This window comes from Muscardinus avellanarius, assembly GCF_963383645.1.
Source record: "Muscardinus avellanarius genome assembly, chromosome: 10".
NCBI lineage: Eukaryota > Metazoa > Chordata > Mammalia > Rodentia > Gliridae > Muscardinus > Muscardinus avellanarius.
In genome coordinates, this window is record NC_137796.1 from 67,519,298 (window position 1) to 67,539,430 (window position 20,133).

Here is a 20,133-nt window from a genome sequence, read left to right on the forward strand (position 1 = left end):
GGTATGCCATGAAACTATTCAGGAAGTGGTAAGGATGGGCACATGATGAAAGCAGTTATGTAACGGTATAAAAGTGGAAAAATGAGGTATGCTTTTGCACACATGGAATGGTCATATCTACATGACAAATATCTATAAACACATTAAGATAGGTTAGGCACTTGGGTTAAAAAAAGAGAACTGGAACAGACCTTGAAAACAAGATGTTCTCCCCACAATTCCCCAACCAACTACCTTTATATATCATATTTTTTGTTTTTTGTGGTACCAGAGGCATTTTACCTCCAAGCTCTACTCACCACCCACGCCCATTTAAAAAAATTTGAAACAGGGTCTTACTAGGTTGCTGAGAGTCTCACCAAGTTAAAGCTGGACTTGAACCTGTGATCCTCCAGTTTCAGCCTCTCAAGTACTGAGATTACAGGCATGCACCACCAAGCTTGCTGATATTTTTAAATTACAAGAAAAACTGGAATGTTAATGGTGTTTATGTTTTCCTTTGTTTGGGGGAGTGTAAAGGAACGGAGAAAGATCTTTCTGAAAAGCAGTTGTCTTTAATGAGCCAAATATTATATTAGGATGGAAAATGAACACTTACCCTTCAGAAATGCATATTTTAATAAAAGCGAGTTTAGCCGGGCATGGTGGCGCATGCTTGTAATCCCTGCACTTGGGAGGCGGAGACAAGAGGATCACGTAGGTTCGAAGTCAACAGCGCTGGCTTAAGAGACCCTGTTTCCAAATAAAAAAGTATAAAAATAGGTCTGGGAGTGTAGCCCGGCGGTAGACGGTAGAAGGGCTTCCAGAAACCCCAGTACCACCAAAAAAAAAAAAAAAAACACCAAAAACGTGAGTTCATACAAATCAGTGAAAAAAGGCACGAAGACACAAAAGCTGAAAAGGAAATGGCTTATTCATAAGAAAGTTTAAAAGCATGTGGACAGCTGGGCATAGTGGTGCATGCTTGAAATCCCCGCACTTGGGAGGTGGAAAGAGGAGGATTGTGCAGGTTTGAAGCCAGCCTTGGTGGCTTAAATGACCCTGTTTCCAAATAAAAAATATAAAAATAGGTCTGGGAGTATAGCCCAAAAGTAGGAGGATTCCATCCTTAGTACAACCAAAAAAAAAAAAAAGCATCTGGACAAAAAAGGCATTAGTGACCAAAGAATTGCTTTTTTTTTTTGCTTATCAGGCTGTTGATTTGTTTAAGTGATAAATGTCCAATGCTGATAGTTTTTCATAAGGTATCACTTATAATACTCTTATATAGGTGTGGCAAAGACATTTCTTTGCACATAAAAACTTTGCTCATTGTATCTCGTCTGCCTGAGGTTCAGTGTTGAGGATGATGCTGAGCTCATCTTCAGGTTCACTGGAACCAGAGAGTGCACAACACCTATCACAGACTCAGGAGGGAGGACACTTTCCTACCACTGACCTTCCCTTTGTTGGGGGTTGCAAGTAACATAGCCTCTCCATAAACAAATTCAGCAGGATCTTTGGAGCCATCACATTTCATAGTATTTTATACTCTGTTAAGTAAGCTTCTTTGTAATTATATTTATTAAAAATTTATTACAAGAGCCAGGCGTGGTGGCACACGCTTGTAATCCCAGCATTTGGGAGGTGGAGACCGGAGGACTGCAGTTCGCAGACAGCCTCAGCTACTTAGTGAGGCCCTTTAGAACTTAGTGAGACCTTGTTTCAAAAAAATAAAAAGACTAAAAAATAGGGGGTGTAGCTCAGGGGTACAATGTCCCTGGGTTCCATCCCCAGTACCCCCCAAAATACAAAATATTTTTAAAAACTTCAAAATTATTTTTTCATAACATATAACACATTATAAAAAGAATTACAAAAACCCCTACAGTATTAAATGTTGGGCACAGTCATGCACACTTATAATCCCAGTACCTGGAAGCTGAAAAAGGAGGATCGCAGGTACAGTGTCCAAGCCAGTGTAGAATAACTTAGTGACACCTTGTTTCAAAATAAAAAGGGCTGGGGGTATAGTTCAGAGGTAGAGCACCTCTGGGTTCAATCCATAATAACACACAGATACCCACACACACAAATACTGAAGCTGGGTGTGGTGGTGTGCACCTATAATTCCAGTACTTGGGAGGCTGAGACAGGAGGATTACACGTTAGAAGACAGCCTGAGCAATGTATTGAGACTTTTAGCAACCTAGTGAGACCCTATTTAAAAATAAATATAAAGGGCTGGGGGTATAGTTTGGAGGTAAAATGCCTCTGGGTTCAATTCCCTCTAACACACACACACACACACACACACACACACACACACACACACACACACAGAGAGAGAGAGAGAAATAAAAGGCTGAAGGATAGAGCTTAGAGGTACAATGTCCCTGGGTTCAATCCCCAGTACTACACACACAAAAAAAAGAGTGGGTCTTTGGAAAAGCCAACACTGTGCACCCGTGCTGGAATATGATGTAAAGCACACAGAACCACTTATGATATGCTCTTGCCAAAGACATTGAAAATGAATCTAATTAACTGCCCAGAGTCCAGAGTTGACTTCTGTATACAGGAAATAAAAGGATGATAAAAAAGCTTAAGGACATTACGGGAAACAAACATCCATTTAGAATGGGAGACATTCTATGTCAGAAACTGGTGGTTTCTTCCAGTATTACTTCACAATCACACAAAGCTTTAAAAGAACATGAGTGTTAGCTGGGCGTGGTGGCGCACGTTTGTAATCCCTGTGCTTGGGAGGCGGAGATAAGAGGATTGCGCAGGTTCGAAGCCAGCCTCGCTGGCTTAAGTGACCCTGTTTCCAAATAAAAAAATATAAAATAGGTCTGGGAGTGTAGCCTGGAGGTAGAAGGGTTTCCAGGAACCCCAGTACCACATAAAAAACAAAAACAAACAAAAAAAACCCACGAGTGTTAGAATGGTGATGGCCACGGTCTGGGGGAGAGGAGTTATTGTTTAATGGGTATGCTTTTAGTTTTGTAGGATGAAAACATTCTAAGGATCCACTGCTAACAATGTGAATACTATACACTAATTTTTTTATGGTACTGGGGTTCCTGGAAACCCTTCTCCGGGCTACACTCCCAGACCTATTTAAAAAAAATTTTTTTTAATTTGGAAACAGTGTCTCCTAAGCCAGTGTGGCTGGCTTCGAACCTGCATGATCCTCTTGTCTCCGCCTCCCAAGTGTGGGGATTACAAGCGTGCGCCACCACGCCCGGGGAATACTAAACACTTAACACTTCTGAACTACACACTTAGAAATGGTTACAGTGCTAAATTTTGTTACATATTTTTAAATTAAAAATAAAGTATTAAAAATAAATGCTTCTAGCAGGGCATTGTGGTGCATGCTTGTAACCCCAGCATTTGGAAGGCTGAGACCGGAGGATTGCGGTTTGTAGACAGCCTCAGCTACTTAGCGAGGACATTTGCAACTCAGTGAGACCCTATTTCAAAAAAAAAAAAAAAAAATAGGGCTAAAGACTAAAAAAAAAAAAAAAAAAAAAAAAAATAGGGCTGAGGGTGTAGCTTGGAGGTACAATGCCCCTGGGTTCCATCCTCAGTGCTGCCAATAAAAAAAATGCTTCTAAATTAAAAAATAAACCTGATTATAGAGGAAAGCCTACCAGGTACATTAAAATTTGGGCAGGAACAGAAGGGAAATTTATCTCTACATCATCTTCAATGTCACACAAGGCATTTTTAAAAAGTCAGGGGATTCCTTTAGATTAAGAGACTTTTCAAAAGATCAAATGACCAAATGCAGTCTGAGGACCCTATTTGGATCCAGATTGGAATAAGCCAAGGTAAAATATCTTGAAGATGATTAGGGATGTCTGCTTATGGCCTGTGTAAAACCCTCTGTCTAAAGTAATTTCAAATTTTTATTTGAAATTACCTTTTATTGTAGAAGTATTAAAGTTTTATTATTTATTTAGCAGAACTGGGGATTGAACCCAGGGACATTCTATCTCCAAGCTATACCCTCAGTCCTGTTTTTTGTTCTTTATTTGAAATAGAGTCTCACTAAGTTGCAGAGGGCTTCAATACGTAGCTGAGGCTAGCTGTGAACCTGTCTGCAATCCTCCTGTCTCAGCGCCCCAAGTACTTGGTTTACAAGCCAGGAGGCCACCATGTGTGGCTCTGAAGGTTTTTTTTTTTTTTAAGAGATCAATCAATTGGTGGAAAAAGTATTTGAAGTAAGTAACAGCCTAGGTAGAATGTAGATTTAACCAAACTTGCTGATAAAGACCTGACTGAGCCGTGACTTTGGGGAAAGGTTCAGATTTTACAAGACAGTGATAAGATAGAAACTATCATAAACCTGACAGGGATTTCCTGAATGTAAAGGGAAAGCTGTTAAGGAGGAAAGCTGTTAAAGAAGCAGTTTCAGAAAAGGATGGGAGTTTATTGAACTGTCCCATCCTGAAAGAGTGCCTAATGATCAGAGCTGGAATCATATGAACAGCAAAATGTTAGTATTGGATATACTCCGTAGAATAAATTCCCATGAATCCATACTGATACAAATATATTGCTGAATAAATGAGGAAGACAACTATTCCTCACAGAAAAATTTCAACTAAAAATGTGAAGGAATAAGGGAAATAGTCTCCATTATGATATAGTGTAATAATAGCTATAGCAAGATACACTTGATAGATGTTAGAATCTAGTGGGTAAATTTTTAAGAGGAAATGATACTTGTATGGTCTTACATTTTTTCCAACAAGATATTCATTAATTACAAAGGTAAAATAAACAGTAACTTTACAGCAGAGAAACTCAACAGACGCCACTTTAAATCAAGGTATCAAGGTCAACATTACCAAGAGTAAGACATGTTAACATTCTGCCTAAGCCCACCCCATGAGGGTGTCAGCAAAGTCAGAAACCAGATAACAATGAGTTGGAGAGTGGACTGAAGTGAGAAAATAGACCTAGCCAGTGAGGACTGTTTAATAAGAACTTTAGAAATGAAGAGGAGGAGAGTGACTGTGTGGCATTGTGTTTGCTAGTGTAGATTCTGACAAGCTATGCTTTAGATCTTATGACTTTAGAGCACATAATATAGATCAACCTCAAAATGATGAGAAAAAAAGCAGTGAATAAGAATACCCTCTGAGGAAGTTTCTATGTGTACCTGTATGTTAAGTGTTGGTCCTATGACTTCTAGGAGTTTCAAAGTGTCTGGTCTAAATAACAAAATCATTCCATTCACAGAAAAATGAAACTTGAGAATATTATACTAAGCAAATATAGCCAGTCTCAAAAAATGAGTAGGAGTATATTGTATCTTATATGTAGAAGCTAGAGAGATATTCAGAAATAGGGAAACATCAGATAGATGAGCAGAGACTCCAAAGGAGTGACTGAGAGGGGTTTGGGAAGGGATGGGGGGGGGACAAAGTCATAAAGAATGTAATAGTTGAAATAATGCTATAATTATATACACAAAACTACTAATTACAATCTCAAAGATATGTGTAGGGAGAATGTGGGAGGGACCTGGTGGGAAAGGCACCAAGAGTTATGTCCATGTATTTTTCTGACACTCTGTATCTCAATATATAAAACTGCAATGCACCAAAAAAAAAAAAAAAAAAAAAAAAAAACCTCCTCCCAAATACCCTCCCCTTTCCCAGAAGAAAAGTTATCAGGTTTGGGGACTCTAGGTCCAACTAGTTGCCATGTCTTTGTATTTGACCACTATTCAAGTCAGTAATGGAAATTTTTAGTATCATACCTACACAGTATTTAAATAGATTTTTAATGTAGTTCAGAGTGTATACTTTTTAAACAGTGACAATATGAACAGTATAGAAATGTGATTTAGGTAAAGTTGGCCATGCTGATGATGCCAGAGTCTAAGAAAGTAGAAAACTGCCTTTGAGCAGGATATTTTTTTAATGGAATAGAAAAAGAGAATAAAGAACTTCAACTACAGAGAGAGAGAGAGAGAGAGAGAGAGAGAGAGAGAGAGAGAACGAACACTATTTGATCAGTAACATTTTACAATCTAGAAGAAAAATTACAAGAAATTGTTTAGCAAAAATATACTTCCCTGAATCTGTGTCTCCAAAAGTCATCGACTAATCCTAAATCCTAAGAGAGAAGCCTATCAGAACCATAAGAAAGAATTCTTAACCCCTGATACTAAAAGTGTCTTCATCTAATTTAATGTGAAACAATGTTGGGATAACTAAACAAGAAGATGGCAGAAGACAGTATGATACTGTACTTTTTCTTCAGAGAAGATATAGCAGAAATTAGAAAACAACAACACTTGAGTTCTGTTCCTGTGTCATCATTTATAATGATGATACAGAAATATCATCCTGATGAAATCAACTGTCAACTTGGAGTTGCAAGTTTATCTGTAAAATGGAATAACTATCAGCACTAGGTACCACATAGCATTACTTGAAGGATCAAATAAAATAACAAATAAGACAACACTTTATAAACTCTGCGGCACTATATAAAACACTTGAGTGCTGTTCCTGCATCATCATTTATAATGATGATACAGGAATATCACCTTGATGAAATCAACTGTCAACTTGGAGTTGCAAGTTTATCTGTAAAATGGAGTAACTATCAGCACTAGGTACCACATAGCATTACTTGAAGGATCAAATAACAAATAAGACAACACTTTATAAACTCTGCGGCACTATATAAATATATTGCCAATAATATCAGTCTTATGAATTAATCAATCTAGGTAATACCTCAAAATCTTTTTACCTTGCTGATATATGCGATGTGGTGAAGATAGTATATATTTACTCTTCTATAAAAAGCTCATGCCACAAATGGCCAGACTGGAGTCCAACTGTGTATTCCAAGTTTTTCATCAGAATGTCATAAACCAAGATTCTCTATTCCATAAATACCACTGAAGAAGGGCAAGATGAGCTTCCTTCCTATGCAATAAAACACTCTTTGTAAGCATTCTATGTAACTACTGACATGTGTTGAATCCTTTTTTACAAAAATGTTGCCCTACACCCTTGCAACCATTCAGTTTTTTGACCACACCATGACAAATTTTCAAGTTGTTAATAAGTTGTAAGGGAAGGTATAAGGCCTTCTCAAATTCAGGACACTAAAAAGGTCTCTCTATAAAACAAAGCTAACAATATTGAGAAAGTGTGTTTTCTGAAAGTTTTTCAACAGTAATCGCACTCAGGGAGTTTCTCTTGAGAATGGAGTTGGTAATGTTGAGTGAGGTATGAAGGTAGACTAAAACATTTCCCACACAGTCGACACTGGTAAGGCCTCTCATGAGCATGAATTCTATAGTGCTGAATGAGATGTGAATTCTGACTAAAGGCTTTGCCACAGTCACAACATTTGTAGGCATTCTCTCCAACATAATCATGTTTCCGCAGATAGCGAATTAAATATGTCTTATCACGGGGCAACCCAGGCGGAAGGGCCTTTGCTGCTTCATGGGCTTTGAGATGTTGAAAAAGATGTGCATCACGAATAAAAGCTTTGCCACACTGAAAACATTCATAGTAGTTCTCCTGACTATGAGTTCTTATATCTCCACTGAGATTTGCATGCTGGATCAGAGACTGACCACCTTTATTGCTCTTGCTCCTAGAGTCCTTCACACCACAATGATACTTCTGATGTTTGGTGAGGTGTGGCATGAGAAAGAAAGCTTTGCCACATTGTTTACATTCAAAGGGCTTCTTCCCAGTATGGATAGGCTCATGTTTTCTAAGGGCCACTTGAGAACTAAAGGTTCTTTCGCAATATTTACATTTGATGTGCTTCACTGGCTGGGGTTTAGTAAACATCTGAAGAGTAGTGTGTTGGTGGAGAGCGTCTGACTCTTCAGTATAACAAGAACTTATCTGAAATTCATCATCGTTATGGCTTCTTTTCTGAGTTTCTATGGTGAGGTCACTCATTGTTACAGGACTCAAAATTTGTTTCTCTTGGTTGCCCTGGTGTGATTCTGATGTTCTGGTAGGCATGCTTTGCTCTGGCATTTCTTTCATTTCAAGTCTCTTCTCCACATCTAAAAGAAACATAAAATTTCCTCTACTTTTTTTACTCAGAAAGATACACTGTTATAGTAGAAATGGAAGAAACAAAGATAATGGAACAGAATTTGTAGAGGTCTGAGAGTTTTCTGGGAATGAACCTAAGAAGAAAATTTAGTGAGAAATGGTGAGGAAGGGCAGAAATGAGACCATGCTGGCAGACTTCATATTGAGAAAGACAGAGACAGAGTAAAATAAGGAAGAAAAAAAGCTGAAATTGGGCTACATTAACATTTTCCAAACCATACTTGGTAGATCATTAATACTCAGAAAACCTAATAGCTATAACTGTAAATGGAGTTCCACTGCCAAGTCAATTTGGGAAATACTATATAAAACATACAAATAGCCGGGCGTGGTGGCGCACGCTTGTAATCCCCGCGCCTGGGAGGCAGAAACAGGAGGATCGAGCAGGTTCGAAGCCAGCCACGCGCACGCTGGCTTAGGAGACCCTATTTCCAAATAAAAATGTAAAACTAGGTCTGGGAGTATAGCCCAGAGGTAGAAGGGCTTCCAGGAACCCCAGTACCAAAAATAAATAGATAAATAAATAAATAAATAAATAAATAAATAAAATAAAAAAATTAAACATACAAACAGATTTCATTCCTCTAGGACCTTTCACAATCTTTAATATGCAACTCAAATCTCAATAAGTAAAGGTACAGAAAGTATTATTTCTCAAACCAATCCTACCATGGAATATTTTTTAAGAACACCAATTAAAAAGGGTTTTCGGGACCATTAAGGAAACACTGGAATAAACAGGTCAACAACCTTTTGCTCAGAATAAAGCAAAAGGATTCTAACTCCTTCCTTCCTGCCTGCCTCCCTACCTTCTTCCTGGACTAGGTATTGAACTCAGAGCCATTCTACCTCTGAGCTATATCCACAGCCCTATTTTTTGTTTATATTTTGAAACAGGGTCTCCCTAGGTTGATGAGTCTCACTAATTGCTAAGGCTGTCCTCGAATCTACGATCCTCTTTTTCAGCCTCCCAGGTACTGGGATTATAGGTGTATACCACCACACTCAGCTTCTACTTCTTTTCTGGGATCCCAACCTCATTTTACCCAAGTCAACAATAACAACCAACTAATAGCCTTCAATATTTTCTAAATATCTATTTTGTACAAGGCATTACTCAACCATATCTGGGGACTTAACATGAGGGAAAGCAAGAGGCAGTGGGAAAGAGAAGTATTATCACACCAAAGATTTTTGCTTGTCTCAAAGAGAAAAGACCTGTGGTTCTAGCTGCAAGGAGAAAGACACAAATGAGGGGTTAAAACATTAGAGAAAAGAGAAACTTGTCTTCCTGTAGTTGGGAAGGAGAGAAACTCCTGTTGCAGGAAAAGATGAATTTTGGAAAGAAAACAAGAGTAAGCACTGAGGAGAGGTCCTTTGAGATGAGTGTACATATCAGCCCTCACTTTGGTCTGGGAGGCTTTGAGGAGTGTTCCCTGCCTAGCACCTGCCAGCCCACTCCCAACTATTTGGGCAGTTGTGTTGCTTTCCTATGATTCCTATCTCTAGGCTTTCCCCCATCACTCACACTGACATAACACTGTACTTCTGTCTTCCTCCATTGCTTGTGACTCCTCTTCTTCTAGACGTGAGATAATGTCAGGTTTGGAGAATTGATACCCTGTAGAAGAAGGAAGACTGGTAACTTGAGGTTCAGTAATTCCCAACCCTGGATCCCAAAGACTCTGAAGTAACAGAGAAGGTGCAAAATCTCACAGAAGTAAAATAAAGTCTGCTTCCAAGCCCATAGAACAGTGGCTCTCAATGACTTTGCCTGCAGTGGTCAAAGGGTAATGTATGAAGATAACTTGTGTTAAAACTATGAGAAAGAAGAGTGCTCCTGGCATCCAGTGGGTGAAGGCATGGATGCTGTTCAACATCCTGCATGGCACTGATCACTCATTTAGCAAAGAATCTGGCTCTACATGTTAATAGTATCAAGGTTGAAAACTCTGCTTTTGAGTAAAAACTGAAAGGGGGAACTGAAGGTAGTATGCTGAAGAGTTCTATACTTCAGAAAGAGGAATCTGATGTAGCCACTCAGAAAGTGAACGTTACCATTCTCTTCCTTCTGTGACAACCTCTATTCCATTTTTACCTGTTCTTCTCACTCCCTTAGTTGTTTTCCCAAACTTCAATCATATGCATACTACCCTATCATTTTTGTTGTTTTATCTGTCTCTTACCGTTTAAACAACACCCATGAGTACAGGAATTCTCATCTATTTTGTTATCCTAATGCTTATAGCAGATCTGGTGCAGTGTGATTTCACTGACAAATTAATGAAATGACCCTCATATTTTGGCCATTTATACTCTAGTCATTTATAATAGTATTTACTATTTATTTAATATTTCAATTCAAGCACCTTTCTTTTTAACTGAAATAGGTTATATGGAAGCTTTATATCAACCCTATAAATAAAAAACAATGTCACTTGCAAAAACAAAAACAAAGGCAAGGCATGGTGGTACATGCTTGTAATCCCAGCATTGGGAGGTGGAGACTAGAGGATCCAAGTTCACAGACAGCCTTAGCTACTTAGCAAGGCATTTTGCAACTTAGTGAGACCTTGTTTCAAAAATAAAAGGACTAAAAAATAGTGTGCCAGTATTGGGAATGACCTAGGAAGATTTGGGAAAGCTCTGATTATTAATATATTTCAAAACAAAATAATTGGTATATTTCAAAATAGTTATGTCAGAATGGCGGCAGACATGGGTAAAGAAAGGACTTGGTTTGCCTAAAACAGGCAGCTATTCCAATGTAAATCAACCTAGCTCAAAGTAATTAACAAGTCAATAGAGGAGAACAGAGCGAGGGCTTCCTCTTTCTAAAGACAGATCTACATGATTAGCTTCGGAGGATGCGGCAGGGTTTGACCTTGCCCTTCATGAAAGGAGACACCTCACCACACCTTGCTACAGGAGGTACCTTACAGGAACGTTACAGTCACGCAAACAAGATGGAGGTCATGGATGTAAAAGGCCAAGTCCACGTGTAAGCCCTTTGGTGTACTCATTCGAGTCATCCCCTCATGCCATCTTGGCATGGGGCTGTATTTCTATTTTCTGTATTTCTATCTTTCTAATAAACTCCTTTAAATCTTCAGCAATGGTCCACGCGATGAATACTTATTCTTAGCTTAGGACAAGAATCCATGGTTTTTCTGCTTGTCTGTTTGTGTGGTGGTGGTGGGGGAATTACTTCTCCCCACACACACACCACGCACATTTCACCCCCACAACAATAGGGCTGGGGCTGTGGCTTGGAGGTACAATGCCCTTGGGTTCCATCCCCAGGACTGGAAAAACAAAACAAAACAAAAAAACCTAACAGAGTGGTATAACGAAGGAAATACACCAAGTAATATGTGCATGTATATTTGTATCACTTTAAACTCACTAAGATGCATAATTACAATGCAAAAATGGAAGTATAAAAAGGGCTATAACAATAGATACAACAGAAATTAAGTTTATTGAGTATTAACTAGTTTTTGTTGCCTAAGTTAAGTCCAGGCCTCAAATTTCTCTCTTTGCTGAAATAGAAGATAAACAAGATGCAAATACACAGTAACACTAAACTCACACTTTCTACCTTGCAGAATCAGAAAGTTTGGAAGAAAATTAGAAGAGCATTTTCAGGCAGCATCATGAGGAAGATTTTATAGTCAGGAAATTTGGCTCAAATTCTAGCTTTAGACAAGTGACTTAACTTTTTCATGACTCAGTTTCTTCATAATATGGAATTAAGGATACATCCCTCTTGTAGGAGAAGTATGAGGATTAAAGGAGTTAAAACACGTAAAGTATCTAACTAGTGTCTGATACATATTTTTATATGCAGGCATGTGGTACTAGGGATTGAACTCAGGGGCACTCTACTTCCAAGTTACACCTCAGCCCTATTTTTTTTTTTTAATTTTGAAACAGGATCTCACTAGGTTGATAAGAGTCTCACTACTTGCTGAGGCTGTCCTTGAACCTGTAGTGCTGTTTCAGTCTCCCATCTACTGGGATTATAGGTATGTGCCACCACACTCAGCTTGTCTGATACATATTAAGTGTTCAGTAAATGTTAGCAACCACATGATTAACAGTGAATCTGATACTAAAATACTGACTAGGTGGAAACTCAGTGACAATGGCAAATCACAATTACTGACAAGAGAACATAAAAGAATTGAGAACCACTGATGTACTGGGCAGAAATCATGTTCAACAGAGAAAGCATACTTACCTACGGAGACCAGGTTCTGGTAATTCTCCAGCATAACCTCCCGGTAGAGTTTCCTCTGAGCAGTAGTAAGGTAGCTTAAGTCCTCTGGACTGAGGTCCACAGCCACATCGTTGAAAGAAACTAACTCCTAAAACACCAGAAATAACTCCTAAATGATTAAAGTCCAGGAATTATCCCAGGAAGCAGGGAAGAGCCTAATAAGAGAGAACTAAACGTGAAGCTACTTAGATTGGCAGAAAGCTTTCAGTGTTCTAATCCAGAGGCCACAGGGTCCGTGCTTTATTTTATAATCTGAGAGAAAATACTTCTGAAACAGTTCATACTGCTAACTCTTACAAATTTAGGTTGGAGTGAAAGAGATTCCTTTGAGAGACTTTGTAAGAAAAGAAAGCAAAAATGCAAGTACTTTTTTAAAAGCTCAGCTGTATACCTCAGTGTCAGAAATCAGAAAGATGGGTTTAAGTGCTGGCTCTGATTCTTAAAAATTTTCTGAGTTTGAGTAAGTTAAGCCTCAGCATGTCATCTGTAAAACTCGTGAATATGATAAATATGAAGATAATGAATATGTACTAGTATTGGGAAGAGGTTTTAAAATTTATTAATGTATCAGTATTGGGAAAGATTTCCAATTTTAAAAATGTATCTTCTTTACTAAGAAAGCCAGGGCTAGCTAACAGGAAGAAGGGGACTTGTAATTTACATTTTAAAGGAAAGAAGGTTTCTTTGCAAGTTCACACATCTTGGGGGATGAAACAAAAGGTATAGGCCTGTGTTTAGAGACAGGATGGCTCTCCCTCCTGCCCCAAATCAGGCTGCAGAGATAGCAGAAGCAGAGCCAGGCTGGAGATAAGGGGGTAGCATTATCTTCAGATCAAAGGACCTGCCTAGGACTTGGGCAGGATAAAAACACTCAGTAAACTGGAGTTCTTTGGCATTTTCATTCGAATTGCCCCCCTGTGCCCCGCTCCAGCACAGGGCTGTAACTATCTCTATATTTCTACCTTTTTAATAAACTTCTTTAAATCTTCAGCAGCTGTCCAAGCCATGAATATTTATTCTTAGCTTAGGACAAGAATCCACGTTTTTTCTGTTTGTCTGTTTGTGTGGTGGTGGTGGGGGAATTACTTCTCCCACACACACACCACGCACATTTCACCCCGCAACATATTACTAGTAGTAAGTGGAAAATGCAAATTGTTTAGTTAATAAACAACACATTTAGTTAATAAAAATTAAGCCTGACAATATCAAATGTTATATAAATATGGAACCATAGGATCTTTTAAGATTTTAAAGGCAAGTGGTAAATCACTTTAAACCCCCAAAGTTTATTTCTTTGTTTACTTGTTTTGGGGTATTTGGAGACATGGAGGGGCATGTTTATAACATCTAAAACCTGGAAACAACTCAAAAACTCATTTATAATAGGTATATATATGTAGTACATACATAGAATGGAATATTACATAAATGCAAGCAAATTAACTACAATTAAAACTTTCTTGAAGCGTAAGGATAATTTACAAGGCAGATACTTGAAAAGTACATAAATAATGGTACCAATATTATTAGTATACATTTTTTCATTTTTTTGTGTGTGTGGTACTGGGGATAGAACCCAGGGGTATTCTACCTCTGAGCTACACCCCCAGCCCTATTTTTTATTCTTTATTTTTTAAACAGGGTCTCACTAAGTTGCAGAAGGTCTCACTAAGTAGCTGAGGCTTTCTCAGCCTCCTGAATGCTGGGATTACAAGCGTGTACCACCATGCCCAATTACATCTTTTCGTGTGTGTGTGTGTGTGTGTGTGTGTGTGTGTGTGTGTGTGTTTTGCAGTACTAGGGATGGAACCCAGGGGCATTCTACCTTTGAGCTATACCCCCAGCCCTATTTTTTATTCTTTATTATTTTTTTGAAACAGGGTCTCACTGAGTTGCAAAGGGCCTCACTAAGTAGCTGAGGCTATCCTCGAACCACAATCCTCCTGTCTCAGCTTCCCAAATTCTGGGATTACAAGTGTGTTCCACCATGCCCAGCTCATCTTTTGTGTTCTAATAGAAACTTTATAAAACTTATTATGTAGATCAATGAACACTGGATTAAACTGAAGATCATGTATTGGCTGCCCAGCTCCTAAAGAGGGGTTTATTTAGATAAGCTGGGTTTTAAAATATTTTTAAAATCACATTAACTTTCAAATAAAAAAAGTTATGAGATTTCATATTAGCTGAATTTTTGGCTTTTCATTAAAAAGTAATAAGATATAGAGATGTAGTACTATCAGCAGAAACTGAGTCATAGCTGCCCCTTTATATGAGGCAGGCAATTTGTCATAATCCACCCAGACCAACTCATTTATATGGTAGTCCATGAGAGAATTTTCATGTGGCTTCTTCTTCCTTCTCTCTACCCAAAGAGCATTTTTAGACAATTTTTCCTCATAAAACTCCAATTTCTTTCTGATTCTGAAAGCAACACAGCATATTAATTGTGCTTTTTAGAATTCAAAAGTGTTTTTTTTTTTTTTTTTTTTTTTGCAGTACTGGGGATAGAATTCAGGGACATTCTACCTCTGAGCTACACATCCAGCCTTATTTATTCTTTATTTTGAAACAGGGTCTCACTGAGTTGCAAAGGGCCTCACTAAATAGTAGCTGAGGCTGTCTGCAAACTGCGACCCTCCTGTCTCAGCCTCCCAAATGATGAGATTACAAGCGTGAGCCACCACGCCCGGCTTTGTGATTTAATATTAATGAGCACTTTTTTTTTTTTTTTTTTTTTGGTGGTACTGGGGTTCCTGGAAACCCTTCTACTTCCAGGCTACACTCCCAGACCTATTTTATACTTTTTTTTTTTTTTAAATAGGGTTTCTTAAACCAACATGGCTGGCTTCGAACCTGCGAACCTGCGTGATCCTCCTGTCTCCACCTCCCAAGTGCAGGGATTACAAGTGTGCGCCACCACTCCCGGCTAATGAGCACACTTTTAATTGAAAAAAAGAGACTCTCATAAAACAATCACATTCCTGTAAGAGTTGCTATTTGTTCAGGACATATAGGAGTTCACATACTTTGTGTAGGTGGAAAGGATTCTCTCTTCACACTATTTTCATTTTTACGAAATATCTGTCAGTCCTTGACCATATCGGTATCTTTTAGTGATAATTTTAAGTTAATGTTGGTACACATGTACACTTACTAAATATTTCTCAAACTAATGTGCACACAAATCACTGTGAGATCTTGTTCCTGTAGATTCTGATTCAGTTGGTTGGGGTGTGGCCACAGATGTAGCATGTGCTTTGGGGTGTGTGTGTGTGTGTGTGTGTGTGTGTGTGTGTGTGTGTGTGTGTTACCAGGGATTGAATCCAAGAGCATTCTATCTCCAAGCTACACCTCCACCCCAGGCCCCTTTTATTTTTTGTTTGAAACAGGGTTTTTCTAGGTTGCTGTGAGTTTTGCTGTTACTGAGATTGGTATTGTACCTATCATACTTCTGTCTCATGTACTTTTTTTTTTTTTGGTGGTACTGGGGTTCCTGAAAGCCCTTCTACCTCCTGGGCTACACTCCCAGACCTATTTTTTTTTTAATTTTTGGAAACAGGGTCTCTTAAGCTAGCTAGGCTGGCTTCGAACCAGCACGATCCTTCTGTCTCTGCCTCCCAAGCGCGGGGATTACAAGCGTGCGCCACCACGCCCAGCCCAGCTTTTTTTTTTTTTTTTCAATAACAGCTTTATTGAGATGTAACTCATATACCATACAATTGACCTATTTAAAGTGTAAAATTCAAAAGTTATTGAAATAGAACAGCCAAATAAAATTCAGCATCTTCCCATTGGGTAGGGTGGCGCACACTTGTAATCTCAGCATTTGAGAGACTAAGACAGGCTACTTAGTGAGGCCCTTTGCAACTCAGTAAAGTATAAAATAGGGCTGGGGGTGTAGTTTGGAGCTAGAATACCCTGGGTTCCATCCCAGACTGCCAACAACAACAACAACAAAAACAAAAAAACAACATCCCCAGTTAAATTTGTATTTCAGATAAAATAATTTTTTAGCACAAGCCATGTCCAAAGTACTGATGGGACATAATTCTGTTAAAAATGTAGATGGGCATGGTGGCACATGCTTTTGGGCAGGCTGAGATAGTCAGATCGATTTTAGGTTCCTGGCTAGCCTCACCTACTTTGTGAGGCCCTCTGCAACTTAGTGAAACCCTGTTTCAAAATAAAGAATAAAAATAGGGCTGGGGGTATAGCTTGGAGGTAGAATGCCCCTAAGTTCAACCCCCAGGACCAAAAAAAAAATGTATTTGTTGTTTACCTGAAATTTAAATAGTCCATTATCTCACACATAAAATGGCTACAATAGCTCCAATTATATGAGACTTGTTCTGAATAAAGTAGAATATTAAAAAATTAAAGAGATAAGAAAAACATTAATATACAGTATGTAGGATAATGATTTAAGTGCCTCAGAGACAAGTAAATCAGGGAAGAGGGATACAGAGTCAGAAGAGAACTTTAGGGTATTCAGGGAAAAGGTTCAGTAGTGATATTTATATAACAACTTAACAGAAACGAAGATGTGATTTAGTTAAAAAGTAAAGGTCCAGCCGGGCGTGGTGGCGCACGCTTGTAATCCCCGTGCTTGGGAGGCGGAGACAGGAGGATCACCCTGGTTCGAAGCCAGCCTCGCTGGTTTAAGAGACTCTGTTTCCAAATAAAAAAGTTAAAAATTAGGTCTGGGAGTGTAGTCCGTGGGAGTGTATCCCGGAGGTAGAAGGGCTTCCAGGAACCCCAGTACTACCAAAAAAAAAAAAAAGTAAAGGTCCAGAAATCAGGAAGGTAAGATAATATTTAAGAAGCAAGTCACAAGAAAGTCTGCCTCACCTGGGAACCAGCAGATGGCAGATTGTCTAATACCTCTGTATTCTTTTCTTGCTGTTTTTTGATACTTGGATTTTCTTCAAGGTCAGCGTTCTGAGCAGAGAAACCTAGAAGAAAGGAATAATCATGGGAATTACTGCCAGGTAGTATCCACAGACACAGGGCAGACTACCTCCCTCACTCTACCCCATCCTGCTATAGGAGATAGCAGTAATCCTGGGCTTTTTATGGTAAAATAAATACCACAGAAATAATTTTTTTACTCAATAAAGCAAATTCCAAAAACACTCCAGTTATTTCTGCCATAGTTCTGAACCCTTCAGTGTTCCCCACTGCCTCCCAAATAAAGTGAAAAATTTCTATGTATCATTGTTTTCTGGTCTCATTGTTCAATTAAAGTCACCAGAAAACCTCAGTTTCTAAACTGAGGAAATAACAGAAACAAAATAAAAATAAAACAGAAATAACAATACCTATGTTTGTAAGAACAGTTGTGAATATTCAATGTGAGGCACACACATAAGAGGTCATTTTTTTTAAACAGCAGCCCATATTGAGCCTCTCTGAGCTGGAAGATAACTACCTTCCTCCAGAAATGTGATTTCTTGAATATCTTCTTTGCTTTTGTATTTTTCAAGTGCACCTTTCATTAATCTGCTTCCTTTCATACCTGAGGCACCTCTTTCCTTCCCTCTGAACTTGGGTTTCCATAGTCCATTCCTTTGGCTAAGTTTTTAACCTCTGGAATAATACCCACTATGTCCACTTGAGGCAGTGTAACACTGTGATTAAGAGTACAGTCAAGGGACCTGATAAGAGCTTGCAGCCTAGGTCTGAATCCTGGCCTCACTAAGTAGCTGAGGTTGGCCATGAACCCACGATCCTCCTGTCTCAGCCTCTCAAGTACTGGGACTACAAAGTGTGTGCTACCATTCCCAGCTCAAAGAAATAATATTAAAACAAAACCCCACGCTCCAAATTTCTTCTACCTCACATGAGATTAGGCAGATTATAAATGTATACCATACATTATTTCATTCAATAAATTTTTATTCAGCTCCTACTACATACTTGGCATGGAGACATTCAATAAACAGAAAAAAACAGTTGCTTCCTCTGTCTCACCTTTCTCCCCACATTCATGGATCAGGTTTGCCACTAGGGTGCCTGCCTCTCTGCTGTTCTTTGGATTTTTTGACCTCACCCATGTCTGAACTTCCTTTGGCAAAGTGTTCAAAAACTGCTCCAATACCAGTTGTTCTATCATTTGCTCCTTGGTATGGGTCTCTGGCTGAAGCCATTGTTGGCAAACCTCTTGGATATGGTTCACGACTTGCTGAGGCCCAATCACTGACAAATACTGAAAATGCCTAAACTTTGGATGAGAAACTGTTAGGGGCCCTGGGTTTCTTATGGGGATGTTTTCTGGATTCCCTTCTTGATCACACTGATGAAAGATGTGGTGATTCTTCAAGATATTCAAAACTTCTGTCATGTGCGACATCTTCAGAGCTTGGTCTTTTATAGGATAGAGGTACTCTCAAACATAGGCTGCTCCAGAATCCACCACTGTCATATAAGTTGGAAGGCAGAATTCTATCAGGAAAAAGATACAAAGACCTCAGGATCTGCAATTTCATACAAGACTTACATATGGCCAGTAGTTAGGAGGTGATCTAAAGCAAAGGATGTTAGCTAATATGACACAAATGCCTAAACACACATTCAGAGAGATTAGTGCATACACAGACACTGATGCTGCCTCAGTCCTATTCCCATGTCTGGAAAATCTAGAAGCAAGCTAGAAGAATGCCACAAACAGCACTGAAGGGAAAAGAGATTTCAACCCCAAACAGCAAAGAACTAACCTAATTTGATAAACTACAGAAGAAACATTTTAATCTCAAAAAAAAAAAAAAAAGGCCAAATGAGAGCCAGGCGTGATAGAACATTCTTGTAATTCAGTACTTGGGAGGCTGAGATAGAGGATCTATAGGTTCACAGTCAGCCTTAGCTCTTTAAGTGAGGCCCTCTACAAGTTAGTGAGATCCTGTTTCAAAATAAAGAATAAAAACTAGGGCTGGGTATATAGCTCAGTGATAGAATGTTCCTGGGTTCAATCCCCAGTACCACAAAAACAAAACAATGAGTTAAAAAAAAAAGTTGTATTATACACAATAAGAAAAGATATTTACAATACATCCTACACAGAAGCGAATCATACATACAGTACATAAAGAATTGTTATAAATCAGTAAGAAAAAGACAAACCCACAGCAAAAAGGTTAAATGACTTAAACAAGTACCACACAAAAAGAAGACAGCTAAATGGCCAATTAACATAAAATGGGGCTCAACTTCATTAGTTACTAGACATCTACAATTAAAACCACAACGGGGTATCACTGCATACCTTTCAGAAGCTCCAACATGAAAAAAAAAAAAAAAAAGGCAGAGATGGCGATGGGCGGGGCGGTCAGGCTGCGCAGTCTCCTCAGCTCCAAGCTGGAGTCTGAGGCCTCAGGCCTCGGCTGCCTCACAGGCCACTCCTCCCACGCGCCTCGCAGCCCGCTGCCCAGCAAAGTGGCCCCAGCGCCGCCTGCACTCGCCGCCCGCGCCCTCTGCCCGGGGTTGCAGACGCCCACGCGCCGAAGGTTCGAGCCCTGGCACGCGCTCACCTCGACGGCCGCCGCTCTGTTCCGTCTGGCCGCCGCGCGCCCACTTTTGCGCCTGCGCCGGGCAGCTCGCGCCTGCGCAGTGTGCGGCAGCCAACCCCGCGAGGCGGCCGGCGAGGCCCCGCCCACCGCAGGCACGCGGCGCCGCTTGGCCTCCTGACAGAGATGGTGGCTGAGCGCGGGAAACCGGAAACCTGAGTAAGCCGGTGCTTTTAGTCACTCG

General features: G+C 39.4%; 1 protein-coding gene across 1 annotated transcript; it reads right to left on the bottom strand.

Annotated features, from left to right (window-relative positions):
• Window positions 1–7,187: 7,187 nt before the first annotated feature.
• On the bottom strand, window positions 7,188–18,739 carry ZIM2 (zinc finger imprinted 2; the record flags this gene model as incomplete). Its single annotated transcript, XM_080703773.1, has 5 exons — window positions 7,188–8,050; window positions 9,631–9,723; window positions 12,346–12,472; window positions 17,239–17,342; window positions 18,361–18,739. The coding sequence occupies 5 exons, from the start codon at window positions 18,737–18,739 to the stop codon at window positions 7,188–7,190; spliced, it is 1,566 nt and encodes a 521-aa protein (XP_080559899.1).
• Between the last annotated feature and the right edge of the window lie 1,394 nt (window positions 18,740–20,133).